General features: G+C 33.7%; 1 protein-coding gene across 13 annotated transcripts in view; it reads left to right on the top strand.

Moving 5' to 3' along the window:
- Nucleotides 1-27763, top strand: part of CACNA2D1 (calcium voltage-gated channel auxiliary subunit alpha2delta 1) — a 526916-nt gene that overhangs the window by 342196 nt on the left and 156957 nt on the right. For all 13 annotated transcript variants that reach the window (XR_005217008.1, XR_005217009.1, XR_005217010.1 and 10 more), the window contains exon 6: nucleotides 12894-13023. Coding sequence is in view for 10 of the 13 variants with exons in the window: in XM_037836528.1 (XP_037692456.1) it covers nucleotides 12894-13023 (130 nt within the window). In the remaining 3 variants the exon portion in view is untranslated. The remainder of the gene's footprint in view (nucleotides 1-12893; nucleotides 13024-27763) is intronic.

The following is a 27763-nucleotide window of genomic DNA, read 5'->3' as shown; positions in this document are numbered from 1 at the left end:
AACAAATAAAATTTCCATTGGATGAATGAACAATTTTGACAAGGCAAATTATTTGTCAAAAAAAATTTCACAGAGCTAACTTACAGGAGAAAAAATAACAAAAATGGAGGCCAAATACAGAGATGTAAACCATGTCATGTGTTCCCAAAGATGAAGTCAAAGCATATAGATTAGAGGTAATAACCAAAGGTTTAGAGGAAGAAAGCATTCATATCTACAATTAAATCTATATATAACTGAAGATTTGGAAGGCCTACAATGTTTCAAAGATTTTTAAAAGTCAGGAACATTTACACCAAAACTTGCTCAAGGACATCCAAGAACTTTCTAGTAGGCAGCTAACTGTTCAGTTCTGTTGCTCAGGAGAGTGGCCTAGAATAGAGTTTTATGTTTAACTTATAAGTAGAATTTGAAAACAAGGGGCTGAAATTGCCCCAACAAGTGTGAAGCTACATATATAGAAGGCCTGATTCACTACCAAATATATTTTGGTGTGCTTACACAATGTTAAAAAAAAATTAATTCGAATGCCTTTGGATGTGACACGTCAGCTTGCCACAAACCCTCTGCACCCTATTGTCTTACTGTTAGTCTGCTTCACACATCTACATGGTATAAATATAAAAAGCTTCACATAGTACAGGGCAGAATCTTCAGAACACCTACATTTACGAGAAGGTGGGGTAGGGATGAGGAGTTTAGAATATAGTAGCTGGAGAAGAAGAACAGCTAGCTTTTGTAATAGAAGTATTTCATACAAATTTGACAAATTAGTAAATACAAGAACCAGGACTAAATTTGGAATCTCCTGATTCCTACCATTCTTTCATGTGTATTATACTGGTATATCAACAAGTTTGGATTTAAATATAAAGAATGATATATTGAAGTGTAGTCTTTTGATTTTATTAATTATAATGATGATACATGTCCTCACTTAAAGGTAGCACAGGTATTTAAAGGGGAGAAATTATTCTTTTGGAACATAAACTTTATATTAGGTACACCTGAATTAGCCATTTGTAGGGGGGCTATCAAGCATCACCCTCTTCAAGGGCTCTAACATAAGACAATTCCTTGGGGACATTTTATAATATGTATGCTTTTCTATGTAGATATATGCTGTTTGTATTTACCTGTGGGTACAAAATAAATACTTAGTGACAGCCAGTTTTAGCTAAAGCAGTGGCTGAAATAAGGGATAGAATTAATATCCCCTTAGGATTGTGTAATATGATAAAAAAATTATGGCTGCACTCATTTAACCAATTTCCTTCTCAAGACTTAAAATGTAAGTATGACTGTGCTAAATTGTTTGGTAAGTCACAGTTCTTATGGAAGGACATAAGGATTGTTGCCTTACTGCAAATTAAGACTCTCTCTCCTGTGTCCAGTGTGCTGGGAAATGTTAACATATCCACTTCTCTGATTACCTATCATGAAGTCATACAATTTTCTCTCTCAAATCCTCAGTACTCTTTAAAAATCAATTCAAATATCACCTCCCATGAGATCTTCCTTGATTTTGTAGGTGGCAAATGGAATCCCCTTCCTGTGAATGGTCTAGGCAATTTGTAACTTTATTGGCATAATGCCTTATGTCATAGTATTTGTATACAGAGAATTTGTCTATCAAATTTTTAGCAACATGAGGTAGGGATTGTGGAGCAAGTTACTACAACAGTGCGTTGTGGGAACACAGGTTCAGGGCACAAAAGAAACTTTCAGCAGATGATCCCTTTATTGTCCGGGGAGGGCAAATATCCTTGTCACTTCCGTAGTCCAACAGAGCAGGGGGAGAAGTCCCATCTCCACCGAAAACTGCTCAGGGTTGGAGTTGAGAGATGGCAGCTCTGCATGCCCCACTGGGCACAAATCTATATTGTTTGAGTGTGGCTTTTATGCACTTGCTGGGGAGGAGGTCCTTGTCATTGAGAAATCCTGTTCTGAAAAGCATTTGGGGCTTCTTGTTCCCACTTTCCAGGTTTACAGTTTGGCTGGGCCTTTTCGTTAGATTTGACATCTCCCCCAGGTTGTAGAATGGCAGGTGACAGAAAAGGAGGTGGGGGTAGAGGATGACCACTTAGCTTGCGCTTGTGACTTCCCCAGAAAACGGGATAGGTGAGGTCTGGGAGATGGCCTCTTAACAGGTGTCTGTGACTTCTCTAACTTGGGTCTTACTCAGTTTGTCTCTTCTGTGGTATACAGTAATTGTTGATTACTGATAATTGTTAAACTGGGCAGGCTTTTGCATGTTTCAATACCTGTACTACTTAGTATTTGTGAAGAAGTGTTTACTTTTTAAATCAGGGCTCTATTTGCAAAGTAGGTGGGAAGTTCCCGACAAACATAGTGGAGATGAAAATGTTTGCTTTATTTCTGTGTTACATGGAAGCAGAATTAAGGGAAGAAAGGTTTGAATCTCAGCTCTGTCATTTTCTAGTTGAATGGTATTGGCAAAGCCACGTAATCTCTGTGTTTTGTGCTTTTGGTGTGTAAAATGGAACCAAAAATAATACCTACCTCACAATACTCATATTGTGAGTATTGAATAGTTAACTTATATAAAGTATTGAGAGCATTTCCTGGTACATAGTAGGCGACCCAGAAACTTTAGCAACTATAATAAAAATAATAATTATTAATACTGTTACAATAAATTTAGGATCAGTTGCAGTGATTTGACAGTGCACATATAAAATAATAGATTTGAATCTTAAAAATATTCAGAAAAACTCATGTACACAATGCACAAATATGTCTTGACATCCAGATTTGAAAGAAAAATGAAATGTGAAAGAAAAATGAAAGGGAAAAAAACGCTAATGCAACAATTGTCTATGAGATTACAAATTCTAGTTCTCCTTTGTTTTGAAATTTATGTATGTTCATAGTTTAGGATTTTAGTGGCATCTGTCCTAATAAGTTTCTAAATTCCCTGAAAATTAGTGAAGTCAATTTTCCAGAAGGCTTGTGTTGTGCCTGCTAGCTGCACTGTTTTCTTAATTCTCAAGTAAGCAAAAAGAAAGCAATCCTTACAAAGCCTTCTTAACCTAATTCTAAGATCTATGTTCCTGACTAAAATCCAAATGACATTAGTTCAACTTGGCATTCCTTGGTCATTAAATTGAGTTGATTTATTTGCTACATTTTATTTTATTGATTACATTAAATCTCTGACCCGTCTGGGACATTTGGTTAGTCTGCTGAATTCCCTTGCATATTTATGTTGCTATTTATTTTGTTTGTAGCACCCTTGTCTACATTAAAATTTATTCCACATCATGTGCTTTATGAATGTCTTTTGAAAAGCCCAATCTGTGATGATTTTACTTTATTTTATAGAAATAAGCAATCCTGATTTTAGAATGAGTAAGTAGGATATGCATTTAGTTTATTCAAACAGCATTTAGTTTATTCAAACAGCAATTAAATCTAGTGTAATTGTTAATAGAGATTCAAAGTCTAATTTTCTTTCCTAATATCTGAAAAATGATCTCATACTATGTGACCTTTATTTTCAGGCTCCTCAAATGACGAATTTTGAATCCTCGAATAGATGATGACATAGAGAAAATATTAATTGCTTCTTTATAATAACTGATTTACTAATAATTATATTTTTATGCATCTAAAATATTTTTGTGCATCTAAAATAAGTTGTCTAATATGTTTAGATTGGATTATAATATTAGTTAGCATAATGTACTTATTCTATCCTAGGCAGTAAGTGCTTTATATGCAGTGTGTGGTGTCAAGTGTACAATAATCCTTTAGGACATGTATTATTATTTTTGTATTTTGCAGGTAAGAAAAGTAAAATTTAGTAAATGGAAATTACTTGTCCTATGCACACATTTGGCCTTTGATAGAATAGGGAATTGAATGCAGCTGACATGATTCGCATTTCTGTGTGTCACTGTGCTATGCTGCCCTGCTGTGGCGGGGGACAGGAGAGAGCTCTGTGAAGGAGCCATTATAAATCAAGGCTTAGTTAAAATTTTGGATTTTGATTTACATTTTAGTTTGTTATACCTATCCATTTTCTGTCTATATTTAATTTTGATGTACTTAACTTGGGTTCTGTCCAACCAACTTCCTCATCACCAGTTGATAGGTTATACTGATCTTGCAGTAGGTAAAATAAAATCTTTATGATTAAAAAGATTGTAGACCTTAAATCATAAATTTCAACTGATCTACCATTCCCAATTTTGTTTACCAAACAGACACCTTTAAATATATGTTTGCCTCCCTCTGTCAAATATAGCCACCTTAGGATTCACTGGGAAGAAACTGTAAAATTAATAAAAGGTAGAATATACTTAATTCTTTTTTCTAGAATTTATGCCTCATGATTTTGAGGGCTTCTTTAAAAAGTTTTCTGACTTGGTCCTGAATTTTTTTTTGATGCTTTGTGCACTTGGGCATATATTCCTTTTCCAAGGCTAGTTTAAACATGATTCTCAGTCATTCCAGAATATATTCTGTTTTATATTCCACAACCAGTTCTTTCTTTCCCAAATTAGTATAAGACATACTCATAATTAAAAGAATATTCAGTGTAGAAAAGTTGGTATCATTATGAGGGAATTATGAATTTACTATATGTACAACATAGGGTGAACAAAGAAGGCAACTCAATTCTTTGAATAACGTCTTCAACCTTATTTTCTTATACCCTTATATCAATGAATTAAAAAAAACACCTCCCAACATAGAAATTCTTCTTTATAGATTCTGTATGTGATTCCTGAATTAATATGCTGGGAAACCTCAAAAGAAATTTCTAAATCTTTAAATTTAGTGAAATTTTGAGAGTACTGGATTAAGTAACATATGACGTTACATATCACCAGAAGAAAAAGTGTTATGGTTTTTCTCCACATTCTAGATGCTTAGTTATTAAACACCTTGTTAATTTCAATGAGGTCTCATTGGGCCATATGGGCATTGTTAATTATAGTAAATGTAAAGCCACATTAGTAGTCTTGATAATTTGACCAATTTGCCTGAATTAATTAAATTCTCACAGTTTTTACCTCATAAAGAGGCTGAAGAAGAGCCAGTTCTGGGAATAGAAGGGTCACTTCTGTGATTTCTTTTTTTTTTCTTTCTTTTAATTCAATTTTATTGAGACATATTCACATAATGTAAAATCATCCAAAGTGTACACTCAAATGTTCACAGTACCATCATGTAAGTTGTGCATTCATCACAATTAATTTTTGAACATTTTCATTATTCCAAAAAAAAAGAATAAAAATAAAAGTGAAAGAGAACACCCAAAACATCCCACTCCCCCAACCCCCCTCCTATTATCCATTTAATTTTTGTTCCCATTTTTCTACTCATCTATCCGTACACTGGATAAACGGAGTGTGAGCCGCAGGGTTTTCACACTCACACAGTCACGTAATGTAATCTATATAGTTATACAACCCTCTTCAAGATGTGATTTCTTTTTGTTCAGTGGAACTTCTTTTTTTAGACTTTCACCTTCAATCATGATTAATTTCAGAAATCTTTTAAAGCTACTAGCTTACATGAAATGGGTTAGTTAAAACTGAAAAGATAAAATATAAATCTACATAGAAAATATGAAACAGTACATTGAAAGTGACTGTACAAGTGAAAGGGTGGGTCTCAACCCTTCATAGGTGAGATTTCACTTTCCTTGAGGTACCTGAAGTGTAGTAGGTGACTTGAGATCAGCTCACACATAGTTGGTGGTGCCGGGTTGGGGTGGGTGTGGGGGACAGCTAGTGTCAATCCATACAGCAAATATTTAATATTGTTTTTTATTTCATTTGCTAGTAATAGATACGACTATAAGTTTTAATGTTTTCTTCCCATACTTCAATCATTCATCTTGGAGACCACCAATGTGATATGGTGTGTTTATTTTAATTTAAATTATCACCAAAAGGTGACCTAGGTTATCACCTGAGAAAAGTAACTGAAAAAAATGCCTGTGACGTTGAGGAGAGAAGTCCAACTATTGTTTTAATTCATGTTCATTTGTAAAATGTCCATTGGATTAATTGATGTCTATAGTTCTATGCTTTGAATGCATTACCCCATGTTAAAATGTAAATTCTCAGGGGAAAGGGTTTGGATCCCAGGGAACTTCTTTGGTAAATACTTCTCTATCCCAGCAGTCCACAGTTTACATGCTTTACATGTTGGCTTTTGTTTTTAAGATTTTAGTTAAATTTGTTTTAGGTTAAAGTTAATGTCTTTCAGATTTAGAAATTTCGAAGTTAGAATGAAACTTACATGTCTTGTTTTACTTTGTCTTAAAAAAAATGAACTATGAGGAGATGAAGGATTAATAGAGCTGGAATGATAATATAGATTCTTGTCCGAGTCACCGTTCTGTCCAATTTATTAAACTGCTTCCTGTGTTTGTCCTTATGTTGTACTGTAATAGAAAAATACAAGCATGGGGACCAAGAAAGTGTATTTATTCATTCAACAAACATGAATATGGCAGCTCCTTTCTCAGTCTGTTCATCCACCGAATACTTCTCTGAGTCATATCATCCTCAAGGAGAAAATAGTGGCTTAATCCAGTTAAGTCAGAAAGCTCAACAATGTTCTTATTGCCATTGTACTGGAGTCATTATTTAAAATTTAACCTGGCCTTACAACCTGACCTTATTCTCTCAATATGTTTCTTCTTAATTGGGCACAGTCAGCTGTAGCCCCTTTGACAAGTCTTTATTTCTAATTAATGCAAGTGACTTATTATAAAGGAATCTTCTTTGTAATGTTCACAACTGGTAATAACCAGATTTAACCAGTGGAGCAGCACAGGATGCTTATATTCCAAAGGTGAACTACTGGTTATTGAGACAACATTACTTTTTAATTGGCAGTATTGATACCAGTGTACCAGCATACCAGAAAATAAAATTAAATTAAAAATTTTATGTATGAGATGTCTATATGAAACTTATATTATATTATACAGTATGTTATATTGTAAATATAGTACACACGTAGTATTTATTTATATTGGAGTACAATGGGATGCCTGGAGGAATATTACATATCTAAATTTTATTTGATATTGGAAAAACTGTTGGGACTTTAAAGAATTCTAAAATCAGTCATGTCTACATTGTAAAAGTTGCAGGGCCCTGTAGGAAATCACATTTGTGAATTAAATCACACACACAGTATTGTATTCAAGTCTATAGCCCCTGGTTGTGGAAGAATTTGGTTCATTTCGCAAGAACTGTTCTTTTAGTTCCTTCACCTATGAGATAGAAATAACAATTGTGATACTTTATAAGAAGTCCCAGTGAACCATTCCTGTTCAGGATCAACTACATTTCTCACAGTTGTGTGGTGCACAGCAAAAGAATAGAGAGCAGGGGGAGACAAACAGGCATAGTATGATAGCAAGCAGCCTCTCACTGAGCACGTTCATTCTGAATTGTGCAAAATAATTGAGCGAGTTTCATTGCAATTTAGGTAAAATATATAAATGTTTAAGTTCTGCACATTTTGATATAAGTAGAAATAGTTTTTAATTTATAACATGCAAAGGATCAAATATTTAAAAGGAAGTTTTATTATAAATATCAATTCTAAAAATACTTAGAGATAAGCAAATTAAATATTCAAGAATCTATTGTGTCTGTCATAGAATTATCATCGAGACTTTCATGATTATATTTGCCAACATGTATTGCTTATAAAATTGAATGACCTACCCATCCAACATTTAAGTATACCTCTCTTAAAATGATCTAATTATTATTTTATAACTGAAATTATATTCAGATGAATAGTCTAAGAAAAATGTTTCTCATGTTATTCTTATATGTTTTACCAAATGCATTTTAAGACATCTTAGGATTTTCCTGCTCAGTTTTTCTTCAGATATTTGTACAAAGGGTACTCTAGAGGCACAAAAAGAGATATTTTCAAAAGAAAAGAAAAAGGATATAGTTACTAATCAACCTAATTTTTTCATCAGGAAGCCTTCTACTAAATAATAATGTATGTCTAGTTTAATCTATTAATACTTTAAAGCAGTGGACCTACAATTTAACATGCATCTAAAATCATCTACCCAGCTTGTTAAGTTGTTGAGTCCCTCCCATGGTGTTTCTGATTCACTAGGTCTGAGATAGAGTCTGAGAGCTAATATTTCCAAAATGTTTCCAGCTGATGCTTATGCCGTTTTGCCAAGGTCCACACTTTTTTTTTTTCTAGGCAACGAGGGTTTCTGGCAATAATAATAATAATAGCTAACATTTATTGAGTATGTACTATATATTGGCACTGCTATCTATGCTTTATATATTAATTTATTTTATCTTCAACATAAGTCTGTGAGGTAATTGTTGCTCGTCACCACTTACAGATGATAAAACTAAGGCAAAGGAAGGTTAAGTAATTGCCTTCTGTCAGCCGCTAATTAATGGCAGAGCCAGGATTCAAACTCAGGCAGTTTTGGTCCAGCTTCTATGCATACTTTCACTACTACACTGCCTCCCACTCATTTTGTAAAATGTAGCACTGTTGTAGGCTTAACACTCTTCAGTGATGTCACATATTTATTTTAAGGATTTTGTATAAAAATAAATATAACTGTTTAAGTAGTTTATGAATACTCTGTATTACTTGGAATGTGTGACTGAAAACAGGATATCACCCTTTTCTGCTCTTAATTACATCATATGAAAGGAGTGCTTAGAATACTTAGCAATTGTTTGCTATGTACTTATTTTCTGAGTTAAAAAATGATCCTTTCTAAATTCAGCTTCTTTTGCTATTAACTATGGAAACTTGAACTTCAAGTCAGAAATGGTTCAGTAACCATTCTTCATTATCTAATAAATTTGATAAATACCTATATCAAAATGTCTATCTCAAATCTTTTCTTTCACCATTCACTTCTTTTATTTTATTAGAGAAGTTGTGGATTTACAGAAAAATCTTGCATAAAAATACAGAGTTCCCATACACCCCCCTATTATTAACACCTTGCTTTAATGTGTTAAATTTGTTATAACTGATGAAAGAACATTATTAAAATTTTTAACAGTAGTCCATGATTTACATTAGGGTTCACTGTGTTGTACAGTCCTATGCTTTATTTTTATTTTTATTCTAATAATATATATACAACCTCAATTTCCCCCTTCTAACCGACTCAAATATATAATTCAGTGCTGTGAATTACATTCATAATGTTGTGCCACCATTCACTTTTAATGCGTCTGTTTGTTTCTTTCTCTTTTTTTTTTTTTAAATTCAGTTTTATTGAGATATATTCACATACCATACAATCATCCATGGTATACAATGAACTGTTCACAGTACAATCATATAGTTACGCATTCATCACCACAATCTATTTTTGAACATTTTCCTTACATCAGAAAGAATCACAATAAGAATAAAAAGTAAAAGGAAAAAAAGAACACCCAAACCATCTCCCCCATCCCACCCTATTTGTCATTTGGTTTTTATCCCCATTTTTCTACTCATCCATCCATACACTAGATAAAGGGAATGTGATCCACAAGGTTTTCACAGTCACACTGTCACCCCTTGTAATCTACGTTATTATATAATCGTCTTCAGGAGTCCAGACTGCTGGGTTGGAGTTTGGTAGTTTCAGATATTTACTTATAGCTATTCCAATATATTAAAACCTAAGAGGTGTTATCTATATAGTGCATAAGAACGTCCACCAGAGTTACCTCTCGACTCCATTTGAAATCTCTCAGCCACTGAAACTATTTCATTTCATTTTGCATCCCCCTTTTAGTCAAGAAGATATTCTCAGTCCCACAATGCCAGGTCCAGATTCATCCCCGGGAGTCATATTCTGCATTGCCAGGGAGATTTACACCCTTGGGAGTCGGGTCCCATGTAGGGGGGAGGGCAGTGAGTTCACCTGCGGAGGTGGCTCAGTTAGAGAGGGCCACATCTGAGCAACAAAGAGGTACTCAGGGGGAGACTTTTAGGCACAATTATATTCAAGTTTAGCCTCTCCCAAGGACCTCACTTTTTGAGCACCTGCTTTAAAATGAAAATCCAGTCGTCACTAATTCAGAATGTTTGCAGCTGAGAATAATCACGTCATTCGTTAGTTGGGGTCCTTTTTACGTTCATGTTGTTATTGCAGCTAATTTGTTTTAATGTGCCCTTCTCTTATTCAAGTCAGCAGTGCTCAGGAATATACAATATATGTGTGAATTTTAAAATGTGTTAAATTTCATGGTTTATCTAAAAATAAGAATCCCAGTTATTCTTTCATTTATTAATAGTCGTAATCAAAGCAGATGTATTATGTAAGTTAGGCTAAATGCTCTATTGTTTTACTGTTTTGTCTTTTTTTGTCAAATTTCCTTCTCTATCTCTCCTTTATTCTTCATACTGCACACTTTTTCTCTGGTGGAAAAGACTACTATTAGTGATTTCTGCGTGTGGATTTTTTGCAAAATTTTTAGGCATTCAACACAAGACTGTTGAGTTATTTTTGTATATTCTGTTTGTTGACAGTAGAACAGTTAGATATTTGTGCATTTCTCATGAATTAAAGAAAAACAGTGACCTGTTTTCTGGTATTTTTATCAATGATTAATACATTTTACAATCCAAATCACACACAGAATCATATCTAACTAAACCATGTTTCACAAAATATTTTTCCTCTTAGATACAGTGAATTCTCATATTTACTTTCAATAATGTTTCATTTAAAATATAATTTGGTCATGGCCTACTGAATTGATATCATCACTTATCAGTGGGGTCAGATATGCAAATTTAAAAGGAAATTGTTAAAAATCGAAGAGAACCATTTTGCTCATATTTATGTCTAGTCTTTCCAAATATATAAATATACATGTATATATACATATATGTTTATACACACATATATGTTAAAAAGTCTCAGGATACTAATATGTTATCTGGTCATTTAAATTTTCAGATCAGTATGAAAAGCTCGATGCTATAACTTCTTTGTAGACGTGCAGTTTACTTTGGGATCTGATTTTATATTGTTACCTCATTCTAGCAGACTTTTATGACTTTCTGGTTGTTCTGTTCATTCTTCTATATTGTTTATCACTTGCATAACCAGAATGCGCTACCAAAATAGTCAGATGTTGTGATTTTGATATCAGTTTTTTTTTGAAGAGAGAACCTTTGGAATTTGGAAAATATTAGTCTCTTTAATGAAGGAATTGAAAATATAGTTCTGAATTTAATCTAGATATTTTTAGTCGGTAAAGAGCTAGCAACCATATTTCAACTGAAAAAAAAAGTTCTAAACTAAATAAAAAATAAACTTGATGTAGAGGTATAGTTTGGATGATTGAAAGAGATTCTTAGTTTCCTGCCAGGGATGGGCAACACAAATTCAGTGTCAAAAGCAGAGTTTGAATGGATAGTACATCAATCTTCCACCTTATACTCCTGTGGGATTCCTTATACTCCTGTGGGATTTTCTTGAATGATGATTGATTGGATCTTGGCTCCTACCTTAAGAGAGAAACTGATTGTAGTTAGAATTTAATTGTACTTAGTTAGAGTTACAAAGGATCTTTCTTTCCTAGTATCATTTCTTTCTAAAAACAAAAATTGATACATATAGAAAATATGCAAAGAATGAGAGTAGGACATTGCAATCTTATTGTGGTTACATTTACCATTTGCTTTTGAACCAAGAATTATCCTCAGTTGCAGAATACATATTTAGTTAAATACATTATGAAATTTATTTCTAAAGTATAATTTTAATTCAGTTGCATTTAAGGATAATTATCCTATTCTCTAGATGTATATAGAAATACATACTTGATGTGGGAAATCTCTGTGTTCTCAGGATGATCTGTGTGACTCAGTGCTGTGTAAATCAGAAGAGGAATAGATTATAATGTAAACAATATCATGAGTATATACTGTGAATCCTAATACCTGAATGGAAATTTGTGTATTCAATATTGATCATGGTATTATATATTTAAATATTCTTACAGATTTATTTTTGAAAAATATGCATTTGACAAAAGAAGATGAGGTCAAAGCCTTAAATTGTGCAAAACATACTGTTGCTATGATATAACTGCATTTGACCTAACCACTGTGAAAATTCATTCTGCTGTAATGTTTTCACAATATTTAAAGCAGAAGCACATCAGTAGGATTTCCTTCTGCATGAGGTTTTTTTGTAGTGTAATGTCTTAATCATAGTCTACCATCAAATATTTTAGGAGTATCTTTAATCTTTATGTAGTATATTAGCAGCATGCAATAATTATATCATAAGTTCTCAAGCAGAGGCAGTCTATTGCAAGGACCTTCTTTGCTGCCAGTTATCATAGGCTGTTTTAAGTTAGAAAACTGAGTAGCAACACTGAATACTGTAGAAATGCACTTTACTCAGTAATACTTGAGTTGTTGCAATATTTGATTACCCATTTGGTTGTTACAGAAAAATTCTTAATTGTAATTGATGGTTGTTGCTGTAATAGTACATTGCCTGTATTTCTACCTTTAGTAATGGGCTTTATGTACTAGATTTTAATATCCTTGAGCCTGGGCAAATGCACAAGTCTTTTTAAAAGAAACATGGTTTACTTGCACAAAGCTGATCAGTTTTGAGATATTATTAATGCCCTTAAAGTGGTTTTTGTGGGTGTGAAACAAATGGTGAGAATTTGAATTGGTCCCTCTTATTATGGTATTGAAATTGTCTACTTAATTTATCAAGTCATGTTCATGCCTTGATTTTATATACTTGTATCTTTCAGTAAACATTTTGATACTTGAAAATAAAAAAGAAGATGCAAAAGTGAGAACATTTGTGTTAGCATGAGTTATAATTTTCTGTTTATTGTCTATCTTTTTCTCTATAGCCTGAAAAAAATGAAAGTGAGCCAGGCAGTCAGAGGATAAAACCTGTTTTTATTGATGATGCTACTTTTGGACGACAAATATCCTATCAGCATGCAGCAGTCCATATTCCCACTGACATCTACGAGGGCTGTAAGTAAAAGGATGTGAACAACTGTTGCAATTCCATGCTCACATAGCTTATTTAACCCATGTTTGGAAAAACATAGGTGCAATGTGATACTATTTTATTTGCATGTTGTGTAAGAGTCTCTAGTAAGCTCTGATTTACATAAAAATGAAAGCTGAGTTTAATAAACAGTTTATGTTCATCTGGTCTTAGTCCATGAATATTTGTAAGAAGGCCTGTATCCATGGAGATGTCTTTCTAATCTACTGTTAAGTAAATATTTCTGTCTTTCCAATTGACATCAATAACTAAAAAAGTAAATGGATCTATTTTTTAAAAAAGCAAAACCATGCAGCTATATATTTTACATATACTCATGCACATCATTATACAGACATACAAACTGGTCAAGGAAGAGAGTTATACATTTTAGACTCCACGTTATTCCCATTTATTAGCATGTCTGTTAGTGTCCCTCTCCCTTTCTTGTTCTCTTGCTCCGTCTCTCTAGTTCTCGCTATCTTACCCCAAGATATAGGCAACCCAAACATACAAACCAAAATGGCTGGGGACAAGAACAAACAATAGATCTAAAGAAATGGAAACCACTGACTGGAAGGCATCATTGAGAAGGCTTCAATGTAAGAATGGGAGGAAAACAAGTTATCTAGGCAGAGAGAAAGGAGGAAGCTTGTGCCAGTGTTCCCAGAAGCACCCTGTATGTCAATAAATGCAGACTGAAGAATTCTAATTAGGAATTCTTTTATGGACAGCCTAGGCATCCATGAAGACCAGCTCTCTCCCAGGGAACAGGGTCTACGATTTTATCCATTCTCTACCTCCACCCTTGAGATTTTTTATAAAAATATGCTCTTTATATTCCCCTTAATTAGAGAGGATGAAGAGTGTATTGGTGAAGGGAATCGATTCTGGAACCAGACTGCCTGGATTCACATCCAGACCTTAGCAGTATTGTGTTCTTGGGCAAGTCCTCAACCTCCCCAGCAAGCATTTCTTCATTTTTAAAATGGGGATACGATTAATATCTACCCAAAAGGTCACCATGAGGGTAAAATAAATTCAGTCCGTTGTCTGAACACTGCCTACCTCATCCTAAGTGCTATTTGAAGAGTTTGCTGTTATTATAAATTATAATTAAATTTTATTTAGGCAAAAAGGCCAAAGTACAGTGCCTAACATTGTAAATTAGCTTTTACTTTTGGATTCATTGTGATTTATTTTTGTTTTCTGAAAGGGAATTTTTAAATACATACAGGATTCTTTTCATAGCGTATTTTTCATTTTCTGGCAAATTGTTTAATGCATTTTGTGTGTGTGTGTGTGTGTGTGTGTGTGTGTGCTGAAACCCGGGACAGAACCAGTTTAATACATTCTTATGTTTCTCCATCCTAAAAGCATCTGGTGTCTTTGTTCTATCAATTCCTTTAACATTTTAAATGTTAGACTTTTCTCTATATTAGAAACCATTTAATGTGTATAGGTAATTTCTGATGTTGTATGAGAATTAAACACAGTATAACCATTTATTGAGTTTACTATGTGCTTGGCTCCATGCTAAGCTTTCTTACTACATCATCTCATTTATTTATTATAACTCTGTTAAAATATTTAATTTTTGAAGAAGAGGAAACAAACAAAGAGTATTTAACAAAAAGGCCACATCATTAGTAAGAAGAGTCAGGATTAACTTTATACTTTTAATAATTATATTACTTTTGGGTTAATTTTAACTCAGTTTTATTACTTGGAAGTCAGACCTCTCCAGGAGAAATTATTTTTTTTTTACTCATTTGCACTCTTTATTTTTTTTATTTAGTTGAAATCATGTCCCTAATTAAAGTTTTCATTAACTTTATTCTGGAACAATTGCAAAATCTCACACACATGATAAACTAAACATTTATATATTTATATGTATATTATTTTATATGAAACATATAAATATTAATTGCCATATAGCACAAACATATTTTTTCAGTATGTTATAAAAGGATTTTTACTTCGTCTAAGTAATGTTTTCTTTTAAATTTAAACTACACTATTTGTAATCATCAGCAGAGGATTATTTTATCTGTCTCAGAATTAAATTATCTTGTAAATCAATGTTAGAAATATTTAGATGTATCTTTTCAGAAGGCATAGGTATAGTTTTGAATATGGCACAATTGAAAAAAAGGAAAAGAAGCTCTGTCTTTGGATAATTTGTTTAGTCCCGTTTATCTAAACATTGGCTTCTCTTTCTTTTGCTGAAATCTCATCAGTAAGACTGACCTTGCCTGGCCTTTTACTCCTTTAAAATTCATATCCGGTGTTATGGGCTGCATAAGTAAATGACATAAGGGTAAAACCAGAAATGTCAACAATGTCTGGAAAATTTAATAATTACTGGTTATCTTTGTGCTGTTCATCAGAACAAATAAGATGTAGAGAATTGTTCTAGGTTTCTAAGCTTAATAATGTGAAAGTGCACTTTAATTGAAGGCTGAACTGAAGGAAACAGTCCCTTCTTTCGCTTAAACAGTTGTGTAGCTACATTCTCATAAGAAATCTCGGGTTCTAATTTCCCAAAGGTGATTACTTTAGAAAGTCCCTTGAATTGAAATGCAATTATTTTTGCTCAGTGAAATATTTAAATTTTAGAAACAAAATATTTAATTAGAACTCCATTTGAAGGTTTTAATTTCTGAGAATTTCACTGGTTGGTACTTTAATTTTGGAGAATGACCAAAACATATTTGGTTTTCAAATCTAATTTATTTGCCTAAGGGTACAGAAAACACAAAATTTGTAATAGAAAGACTGAATATTCTGGCTTAATTTTTTTTTATTCAACTTTATTGAGATATATTCACATACCATACAATCATCCAAAGTGTATAATCAGTTGTTTATAGTACCATCATATAGTTTTGCATTTCATCACCCCAATCTATTTTTTGAACATTTTCCTTGTACCAGAAAAAGTGAAAATAAGAATAAAAAAAGAAAGTAAAAAAGAACACCCAAATCATCCCTCCTTCCCACCCTATTTTTCATTTAGTTTTTGTCCCCATTTTTCTACTCATCCATCCATACACTGGATAAAATGACTGTGATCCACAAGGTTTTCACAATCACACTGTCACCCCTTGTAGACTGCATAGCTATACAATCATCTTCAAGAGTCAAGGCTGCTGGGTTGCAGTTTGATAGTTTCAGGTATTTATTTCTAGCTATTCCAATGCTTTGAAACCTAAAAAGGGTTATCTATATAGTGCATAAGAATGTCCACCAGAGTGACCTCTCGACTCCATTTGGAATCTCTCAGCCACCGAAACTGTTTCATTTCATTTCACATCCCCCTTTTGGTCAAGAAGATATTCTCAATCCCATGGGTTGGGTCCAGGTTCACCCCCAGAGTCATATCCCACACTGCCAGGGAGATTTACACCCCTGGGGGTCAGATCCCACATAGGGGGGAGGTCAGTGAGATCACCTGCCAAGCTGGCTTAGCTAGAGAGAGAGGGCCACATCTCAGCAACAAAGAGACACTCAGGGGAATCTCTTAGGCACAATTATAAGCAGGTCTAGCCTCTCCTTTGCAGTAATGAACCCCATAAGGGCAAGTCCCATGATAGAGGGCTTGGCACATCAAACTGTCAGTCCTCAGTGTTTGTGAGAACATCAGCAACAATCCAGGTGAGGAAGCCCAACACCTCTGCATTTTCCCCCAGCTCCTCAGGGAAGCACTGCAAATATATTTTTATTCTCTGTCCAAATTACTTCGGGATGTATCTCTATTTCATGCTAACCTATGCAAACCTACCAGGTCTCACTTCCTATTACAAGTTCCATGTAATTATGGTATTTGAATTAATTTGTTTTTAATCACAGAACTTTATTAATATTTGAATCACTTTAGATTTGAATGCAAGGAATGTCTTTAGCTAATTTCAATAAGGAATATTATATAGTCATTTTCAATAGAAATTTATGTTGTTTATAAAATCATTATAATTCCATAAAATATAAGTTAATAAGGTAATTTCAGATACTAGACATTTTTGTCCTTACATTTACTCTATTAATGGAAGGAAGGCAATTAGTATTTCAATTTTAGACATCAAAACCAAGCATAGCATACTTTTATCACAAGGATACATTCATTTTGATAAAAGAAGACAGGAGAATTTTCAGGAGTTGTATTATATTTTGAAATCTTATATGCTTTAGTGGAAGTACTCTGTTTTTGTAAATTGAACTACTAATAATTACTAATATTGCCATTGTAATTTATCCTGATACTCATTAGTGTTGTCTTAAAATATAGCAAGTGATATCAGTGCAAAATCACAGGGGAAAAAGCTGTCCTGTCTTTGCAGATGATTGCTTAGGAAGCCCTTCATAGTCTCCTATAAATTTTAGCGACTGATCTGCTTCAAGATTTAGAGAGTAATGTCACCATTTAAAATACAGAGCACTAATAGTTTATATTTAACACTTTTAAGCAGCTCATTTTGTTATTCCAATAAATAATAATGTGAGTAATAGATTTTTACAGATTTGAATAACTAATATTCAAATTGATTGACATGTCCAAAGTCTGTCAGGCTGTTTGACTCCGCAGCTCTGATAGTTATGAAGGTAAAATGAAAAACTTCCTCTTTAAGATATTTAGTGCCCTTGGGCAAAAGGCTGCATTCACAGCAGTGTGTGTGACCAGAAATCTATCATTTGTATTTCTTCAAGAAATTATATTCCCTATGAAGATTTCAATGGAGTGATGTTGGTTTATAGTTCTACTTCACTGATTATATCCTGTAAGGGAATATGTTTATAGGATATTCACTTCCAGTATATAATTTTAATCTTTAAATTTAAATTGGCTTTCAAATAAAGAAAAGAAATATGGGAGGAACTTCAAAGGACTGAAATTGAAGAGTGAAATTGTGAGTTCTTTGGATAGCAGGTAATTTGAAGGAAATGAAGGACATGAGAAGCTTATGATTTTTTGAGGTTACCTATAACTATTAATATTTATAATGTGGGTTACTTAAGGTGTAATGGTTTTGATTACAGAAGTAGATATCTAAAAAACTTAACAAAAACATTTATTAGCAGAGATTATACAGTTAATATCCTTTATTCTCATGATATTTTTTAACTAGAAATAAATATTTTCTCCTTTTTAAACTTTAATAACTATATTAGTTGTTGATATATTTTACTTTCAGTCATTCTATGAGTGCACTATATTTTTCATATAATTACCTCAGAAGCAACCAATAATCATGTGAAAGTTTATTAATTTAAAAAGTTTAGTTTCAGATACAGTTGCATCTGTTTAAAATGTGCATCATGGGTAAGAAAAAATCTCAAATGATCTATTTATCTTGCTTCATACCCATTATTTGTTCATTCTTTCAGAAAATATTTATTGAGCACCTACTATATGCCATGCACCATTCTGGATACTGGGAATAAAGCACAGCACTAATAGACAAAAACCCCTGAAATCATGGAGTTTATATTCTGGAAGAGTTTATAATAAACAAACAAGTAAAGAAATGTGAGATAACATAGTATAATAAATGATCTGGATAAAAATAAAATAGGGAAGGTTTATAGGTGCTACCTAGGTTAGGGTGGGGAGTTGTTTTAAAATAGGTAGACAGGGAATGCCTTGTCGATATGGCAACATTTTAGTGGAAGGCAAGAAGGTTGTGAGCAGGGAAACAGAAGATCTGACCAGAACAGACTGAGCCCTGGGGGAAGGCAGCAGGTGTAGAAGCAGGGACCTCATCTCTACAGCCTAGTTGATAATCGCAAGGACTATGGTTTTTACTTTGGAATGGGGAGCTATGGGATGTTTTTTTGCAAGAGAAATTACATAATCTATGTTACCTTTATAAAAAAGTTCATGGATACTGAATACTTTGTTAAGAATAGACATCAAAGGGGCAAGGACACGGAGACATTTATAGCCATGAATGAGAAAATATTTCTATCAAAAGTGTAATATCAGCATATTTTTAAGTTCTACACTTCCTTGTAATTTCATATTTGTTTTGAAAAAAGTTTTGTGATGTGGATATTTTGGTCAATTAACATAATTATCTTAAAGTATTGTGACCCACAAATATAGTCTTCATAAATAAGCCTTATAAAAGCAGTTTTAATTGAGCAGAAGCTAACAAGCTAAGATAGGAATATTGAGATCTTTAAATAGTGATGGATTAAAAGAAAGTGCAATTTGGTAGAATTCCAAAAGACTTTCTGTATCCCTTTCTCATAATTTTTAAATTTTTTTGTGCTTAAATAAATTCCAGGCAAGTCATTTTCTTTACTGGCTCACTCAGTGCTACAATAAGAGACATCCGAGAGGAAAACAGAGGAATGTTTGCTTTTTGTTTTTTTTGTTTTTTTTTTTTTACTATATTTATCTATTTGCATAAATCTTTATACATTGATGCAAATTGCTGAGCTCCTTTCTTTGGGACTACCTGTCATATTTCCCGTGATGGACTGCTGCTTTGGTATTCACATCACAGTACTGGAGGGTTTTGAACCCTGCAAAATACTAATGTCTGTTGCTGTGTGTATTGTCATGTTTTGGCTGTCTTTTACTGTGCAAAACAAGTAACCTTGAACAAATGCCACCCTCTTTCTATTTCTTTGAAATAAAAATGTTGACTGGGTTGTTCCACTTCCAGATTCTAGTTTGAAATAGTATCTGTTTTTTTGTTAAATATTTGTTGAGTTTTAAAAAAAATATTTTTGACTTAAATAAAATTTTTTAAATGCTTATTTTCTTCTGAATATAAAGGAAGTACATGTTGGTTTTAGGAAATACGAATTAGTGTAAGGAAAAATGTAAAGTCACACTAATGCTATGTATATTATTATATGTATCTGTGTATACATGATCTAAATATATATGCTGTAAATATACTAGTAGTAAATTTATAGTTAGCTATAATAATATACTACTATTAGCATATTACAAAAGTGTGTCAGTATATATGAAGTTTATACCTGACCTCTTCACTTACCAGGAAGTTTTATCACCTATCTAATAACATTATTTTTAAAATAATATTTTACTATTATATGTCCATAATTAATTTACCTGTTTGCCTATTGCTTGATATTATACATTTGGATTTAACCTAATTACCACTACCAAAAATAAAAACTCTCAGAAAAGTAGGAATAGGAGGTCACTTTCATAATTTTCTAAACTTTATCAACCAGAAATTCAATATATAAATTAGTATATTAATAGTCTTTTTTTAGAGAAGAATGAAGCAAGGATGTCTGCTGTCCTGTCTACTATCCATCATTATAGTAGAGGCTCTACGCAATGCAATATAACAAGTAAAAGTATGTTACAAATACTGGATGTAAAGAATCAAAACTGTGTACCTAGAAAATCTGAAGGAAGAAACTGGAAAACTACTGGAAGAATTAAGAGATTTTAGTAAAAAAGTTAGATGCAAGATTGACATATATATCTATATGTTAACAATAATCAATTACAAAATGTAATAGAAGAAAAGAACTCATTCATAGTAGCCACAAAAACAATCCAAAAGGTTAGATTACATTTGAAATCTGAACCCTGCACATAAAGAATATTTCTGTATGCTTTCCAAAATCAACACATATTCTATTAAATTCATGTGGTTAACATTTATTGCAAGCTCATGAATTTCTTAAATGCTTAACATGATAATTAACTGGTGATAAGTTGAACTCTTTTTTTTCAATGATTTGTGATTTTGAGAATTACTTACATCTAATAATGCTAATCACTTTCTATTAATATAAAAAATAGTCTGAGTCTTCAAATACTAGTATTCCAAATACAATGTACAATTCTGGGGTGAAAAGAAAACAAAAATGTAGCTTATGAGGGGTGACAATGGGATTGGGAAAGCCATAAGGACCACACTCCACTTTGTCTAGTTTATGGATGGATGAGTAGAAAAATAGGGGAAGGAAACAAACAGACAAAGGTACCCAGTGTTCTTTTTTACTTCAATTGCTCTTTTTCACTCTAATTATTATTCTTGTTATTTTTGTGTGTGTGCTAATGAAGGTGTCAGGGATTGATTTGGGTGATGAATGTACCACTATGTAATGGTACTGTAAACAATCGAAAGTACGATTTGTTTTGTATGACTGCGTGGTATGTGAATATATCTCAATAAAATGAAGATTAAAAAAAAAAAGAAAAGAAAAGAAAACAAGCATTTATCATCAAGGTTCAGTCATTGGGCACAGGCTAGAACCTAAAAGAATAGTTACAAATCCTGACTCTTTCACTATATTACATCTTCAGCTTCTTTACCAGTAAAAGAGGGGAAGGTGTCTCACTGAGTTGTGGTTAAGATTTCATGTGATAACTAACATAAAGAATCTGTCACAGAGAAAATGCTTCCATCCACCTTTTTTTTTTTTTAAATCTGAAACACATAAATCAAAATCATACCAATTTTAAGTTTTATATCTAACAATCCTAGAATTACAAGAACATAATATGTTTTATTTGGTAGTTTCTCTATTAACATTGGAAATCAGAACAGGTTTTCAAACAGTCTAAGTTTTGCAGGATGGCAAATTGATCTTATTAAAATTGCTGGTTATTGAAACATGACCTGATTTACACAAGCTGCTTTGAGAGCTCCCAGCATGTGTGGGTCCACTGGGGTGAAATTTCCCAATATACCCCTGTGATCTGATAATTAAAGGGAGCTGAAAAATCCCCACCACTTCCAATCTCCTGATATTTTTCAGAGTGATTGTTTCCAGTGCTGGTATTGATCACAAACGGGAATTTGGATCAAGATCCAATAATATCAGATGTTTTCAGCAGTAGTGCATTTCTATTTAAGTAGATTTTTATTTATTACTGAAGCAGTAGTGCAATTATTATGTACTGATTTTTTAAACCAGATAAATTACTAAAAACATAGAAAAACAAAAATGTTTTCTGCAATTCTGGCGTATATATCATTCCATATTTCAGAATTGTCTGTGAAACAAGTAAATGTTTTTTTAGAGAATTGTCATTAAAATGTTATCATGGTTCTATTATTAATAAAGTGGCATTTCTTTCATTTTTTAAAGTGCTATTTAAGTTATAAAGACTTGTTTCCATATCATGCAACTAGATGTCTGATAATTGCTAGGAAAGGGCACTATTAAGTAGAATTGTTTCTGTAACAAAGTGATCATCCATTGTAATAAGTTTATTGGTCAAATAAATAGCATTTTCCTCATTAGAAGGAGAGTAATCAAATAGTAAGAACATCATAAAAAGACATGGAGGAGAATCCTGGAGTACAAAACATAGATTTTGGGCTTGAGTAATTTGACCAGATTTGATAGGATTGGTATAAAATAAAGAGAAGCAATTCTACATTTGCAGTAAAGGTTGCACTTAACATCCATTGCCTTTCTTTAGTGATGTTTCAGTAATACATGCATTTTAATAGAAATATAGTAGTCATTTTCAGATAGGAAAACCCAAATGCAGTGATATAGAATTCTTCTGATCCTATGGGTACTCGTCCTTTAATTCAATTAAGATTATAGAGCAGACTAATTAGTAATTACAGGTTTATGGATTTTGACTATTTCCTCAGAAATATTGCAAAAGGCTGAAACTCGGGTTTAAAACAATATATATAAAACAAACTATGAAAAAGTTAAGGTGGGTATTTCATGCTTTGCCCTGGATATATAACCTGGAAATATTTGGCTTCTAAATTTGGATCTGCAAGACCTTTTTTTGCAATTTAATTCAGAACCTTGAATTGAGCACTTTTCTTTGAAGTAATTAGGTTCTAGAAATTAATTAAGGTTCACCAAATTCAAAAGGTAACTAGCTTTGAACTAGAAAGACAATTAATTTGTAATTGCAAGTACATACAACGACAATTAGAATGGATCATTTTCATGTGGAATTTCTTAAGTTATTCTGAGGGTACCTAGGCCCAGCAGATGTACAGATTGAAATTTATATAGTTATAGATGTTTTGTTTGTTTTTAAGAGAGGGCAAGATTTTGTAATCACCTGATTGAGTGTCCAGTCATTTGGATCACAGTGCCCTGGGTTCAAGATGGTGCTGGAATCAGCTGACAAATTGTCATTTTACTAGTCTATGCAGATAACAACTATTCTGTTATGATAATATTGCCTGTACATATTAAAAAATTGATTACATTTTAGAATACCCTCTCCCTGGTTGAATCTGTGAAGCATTGAGTCATTTAATTTAAACTCTAGGGATATTTTAACTCATCAGAATCAGGCCTCATTGAAAATAAATTTGTAAAGTAGCACTGGAGATACCTACTTCAAGGTCCACTCAGCTGTTTTATATAGGTTTCCATTATGGTTGTTGCATCCATCTTCACTGTCACCTATCATGTTGTTCTGGTTTGCTTATAATGCCATTATGCAAAATACCAGAAATGGTTTGGCTTTATAAAGGGGATTTAGTAGGTTACAAATAACCTAAGTTCTAAGGCCATAAATGTGTCCAAACTAAGGCATAAACAAGAGGATACCTTCACTTAAGAAAGGCCAATGGCATCCAGAACATCTCTATCAGCTGGAAAGGCAAGTGGTTGGTATCTACTGGTCCTTTGCTCCTGGGTTGTGTTTCAAAATGACTCTCTTCAAAATGTCTCTGGGCTTCTGTCTCTCTCTCTCTGCTCCTGTGCATTTTCCTTGTTCTCCCAGGGTGTTTCTGTCTAAGCATCTAGGAGCCCTCTCTTAGCTTCTCCGGGGCAAACTCTGGGCTTAATCTTTTAGGTTAACATCTCCAAATGTCTTTCTGTTTGCATCTCCAAGCATCTCCAAGCATCAGCATCTGTGTTAGCTCTTAAGCTTTCTGAAGTGAACTAATCAATACCCATCGTGAATGGGCAGGGTCACACTTCCATTGATATAATTTAGTCCAAATTCTCACCCACAGTTGGGTGAGTTACATCTCCGTGGAGACACTCAGTCAAAAGTTTCCACCCAACAAGATTGGATTAAAAGATCATGTCTGTTCTGGGGTCCATAACAGTTTCAAACTGGCACACATGTCATTGACAACTACTCATTAAAACATACCACATTTTCTAAGTTGTGCTATAGATAATAAAATTGTATCAAGATTCTTAAGTGGCGTAATGGTTTACTGATCAAATAAATTTGGGAAATGATATTTTATATCTCCCTCTTGGAGATTCACAGCACATATTAACCTTTAAAAGCTCAGAGAAATTCTGCTAGGAATAAATAAAATTTAAGGTGTTTTACCCATTATTTTCCAAATACATGTGATGAGGTAACACTGACATCCTGTAATATAATTTTAAGTTAATCCAAATAATCATTTTATCCAGAAAATTTTAAATTAATGACAAATAAGCACAATATTTTTGATAAAATTTTTGCCAGTTTTGTATATGAATCACTTTGTTTTACAAGAGTGATGTGGTTTGTTGTGAAAATTTAACATTATTTATATTCCAGCAGCTTTTTAAACTTTTTCAGTGAAAGATTCTGGATAAAGATGTTAGAGTGATATTAGCTTCATAAATGAGATAGGTAGTGTTCCTTTTTCTTCAATTTTTTGAAGGAGTTTGAGCAGGAATTGTGTCAGTTCTTTTTGGAAAGATTGGTAAAATTCTCCTGTGAAGTCATCTGGCCCTGGGCAGTTATTTACAGGAAGATTTTTGATCTCTTTGCTTGTGATTGATTTGTTGAGGTATTCTATTTCTTCTTGGGTCAGTCTCGGTTGTTCATGTGTTTCCAGGAGATTATCCATTTCCTCTAAATTGTCTGGTTTGTTAGCATGCAGTTATTCATAGTATCCTTTTACGATTTTTTAAATTTCTTTGGGATCCACAGTAAGATCACCCCTCTCATTTCTGATTTTGCTTATTTGGGTCTTCTCTCTTTTTGACTTTGTCAGACTAGCTAAGGGTTTGTCAGTCTTCTCAAAGAACAAAACTTTTGGTTTTATAATCTCTCTGTTGTTTTCTTTTTTATTCCCAGATCATTTATTTCTGCTTTAATCCTTGTTATTTCTTTTCTTCTACTTGCTTCTATGGTCAGTTTGCTGATAATTCTCAGGTTTCTTCTGTTGTTCAGTTAGGTCTTTAATTTGAGCTCTTTCTTCCTTTTTAATGTATGCGTTTAGAGCTATAAATTCCCCCCTCAGCACCACCTTCCCTACGTCCCATAGGTTTTGATATGTTTTGTTCTCATTTTCATTTGTCTCTAGATATTTACTAATTTCTCTTGCAATTTCTACTTTGACCCATTGATTGTTTAGGAGTGTGTTATTTAACCTCCACATATTTGTGAATGTTCTGGTTTTCTTGGTGGTTATTGATTTCTAGTTGCATTCCATTGCAATTATTCAGAGAATGTACTTTGAATAATTTCAGTTTTTTTTTTTTTTTTTTTTTTAATTTATTGAGGCTTGTTTTGTGTCCCAGCATAAGATCTATCCTGGAGAACATCCCCTGAGTACTAGAGAAGAATGTATATCCTGGTAATTTGGGAGGTAACTGTATATATGTCTGTTAAGTGTAATTCATTTATCACATTGTATAGTTCTCAATTTCCTTATTGGTCCTCTGTCTGGTTTTGACTCTTATGACATCTTTGCATTTGAAGTTTATCTTGTCTGATATTAGTATTGCTACCCCTGCTTGCTTTTGGCTGCAGCTTGAGTAGAATATTTTTTCCATCCTTTCACTTTCAGTCTCTTTGTATCATTGAGCCTAAATGAGTCTCTTGTAAACAGCATATCGATGGATCATACTTTTTAATCCATTCTGCCGATCTGTTTCTTTTAATTGGGGAGCTTAATACATTCACATTCAAAGTTGTTACTGTGAAGGCAGTTCTTGAACCAACCATCTTATCCTTTGGTTTTTATTCGTCAGATCTATTTTACCCCCCCCCCTCTTTTTTTTTCCTTTAAGTCATCCTTACTAATATCTTCAGTTCTGTGCCCTTCTCCAGACCTCTCTATCCTTTCTTTTTTTTTCTCAGCTGGTAGAACTCCCTTTAGTATTTCTTGCAGGGCAGGTCTCTTGTTAACAAATTCTCTCAGCATTTGTTTGTGAAAATTTTAAACTCCCTCCATTTTGAAGGAGAGCTTTGCTGGATAAAGAATTATTGGCAGGCAGTTTTTCTCTTTCAGAATTTTAAATATGTCATACCACTGCCTTCTTGTCTCCATGGTGCACACTGAGTAGTCAGTACTTAGTCGTATGTGGTTTCCCTTGTATGTGGTGAATCGCTTCTCTATTGCTGCTTTAAGGACTTTTCTCCTTCTCTTCAGCATTTGACAATCTGATTAGTATATATCTCTGAGTGGGTCTATTTGGATTTATTCTATTTGGAGTTCATTGAGCTTCTTTGATTTGCATATTTATGTTGTTTAGAAGGGTTGGGAAGTTTTCCCCAACTGTCTCTTCAAATACTCTTCCTAGGCCTTTACTCTTCTCTTCTCTTCTTCGGGGACATCAATGATTCTTATATTTGTTCGCTTCATGTTGTCAGTCATTTCCCCAAGATTCATTTCATTTTTAAACTATTTGTTCTTCTGTGCATTCCCATTCGATTGCCCTGTCCTTTAGTTCACTTATTCTTTCTTCTGCCTCTTCAAATCTGCTGTTGTGTGTCTCTAGTATATTTTTAATTTGGTCAGCAGTATCTTTTATATCTGCTATTATTTATTTACTCTTTTGAATCTTCTTTTTCCTCTTCTAAAGTATTTTTGATGTCTTTTATGTCTTTAGCAAACTCATTGGAGTTCTTTTGGAGATTTGTGTGTACTTCTTTGATTATTGCTCCAAGTTCTGTGTCTCCTCCTGCTTTTTAATTTGGTCATTTGACTTGTCCATATCTTCTTGTTTCTTCATGTGCTTTGTGATTTTCTGTTGACTTCGGGGCATTTGCTTATTTTGATAAGGTTATTTTAGGAAATGAAGGATTATTTGAATATTTACATTTTTGGCAGAGCCATAGCTTTCTGGAGTGCACTTTCCCTGTCTTCCCAGTAGAAAGCACTCTTGGGCCACCTCTTACCGTTAAGCCAGCTTCCCCCAACTTCGCCTGTGTGCTGGGCAGGGTCCAAACCAGGTAGAAATCCAATTAGCACACCAGTTTTCTCTGTGCACTGGGGACAGCCAGCCCTGGGGGTGCATGGTGAGCCCTGTGCAGTTTGGCAGGGTGTCCACTTAAGGGTACCATGGGTCTGGTGATTCCCAGGCCTCCGAGTGGATCACTCTTGGGCACTGGGGTTGTGCATCTCATCCTCCAGCTAAAATGTGCCCCAGTCCCTGCCTGCCGTGCATCCTTGAGCCTCTGTGGTGTGGGAGGGCCCTTGGTGCTTCAGTGTGGTGCCCTAACTTAGCCTTGCCTCTCACCTCTGCACACCACAGGCTTTAGTGGAGGGAGAGTAAATGCAGTCAACCCAGGTCCCCTGTTTCCCAGGTTCCCTCAGGGGAACTCCTGGATGTGGGGCTGAGGAGGATTATCTCCCTAACTGCTGAGATTGAGATGGGTGTGTGGGAGTTGAGAGCTGCTCCTTCCTCTGCTCAGTTGCTGAATCACCTCTGCCAGACCCCAGCTGCAGTCCTGGCTGAATAAACTTATCCTGTCCTTTGAGACACAACTTCTCCTCTTTTCCATGCAAGCTGCCCACACATATTGTAGAGGTCCTTCTCTGGCCACTTGCC

This window comes from Choloepus didactylus, chromosome 5, assembly GCF_015220235.1.
Source record: "Choloepus didactylus isolate mChoDid1 chromosome 5, mChoDid1.pri, whole genome shotgun sequence".
Taxonomy (NCBI): Eukaryota; Metazoa; Chordata; class Mammalia; order Pilosa; family Megalonychidae; genus Choloepus; species Choloepus didactylus.
The sequence above is the reverse complement of the archived record's forward strand: the minus strand, read 5'-3'. Positions and strand labels throughout refer to the sequence as shown.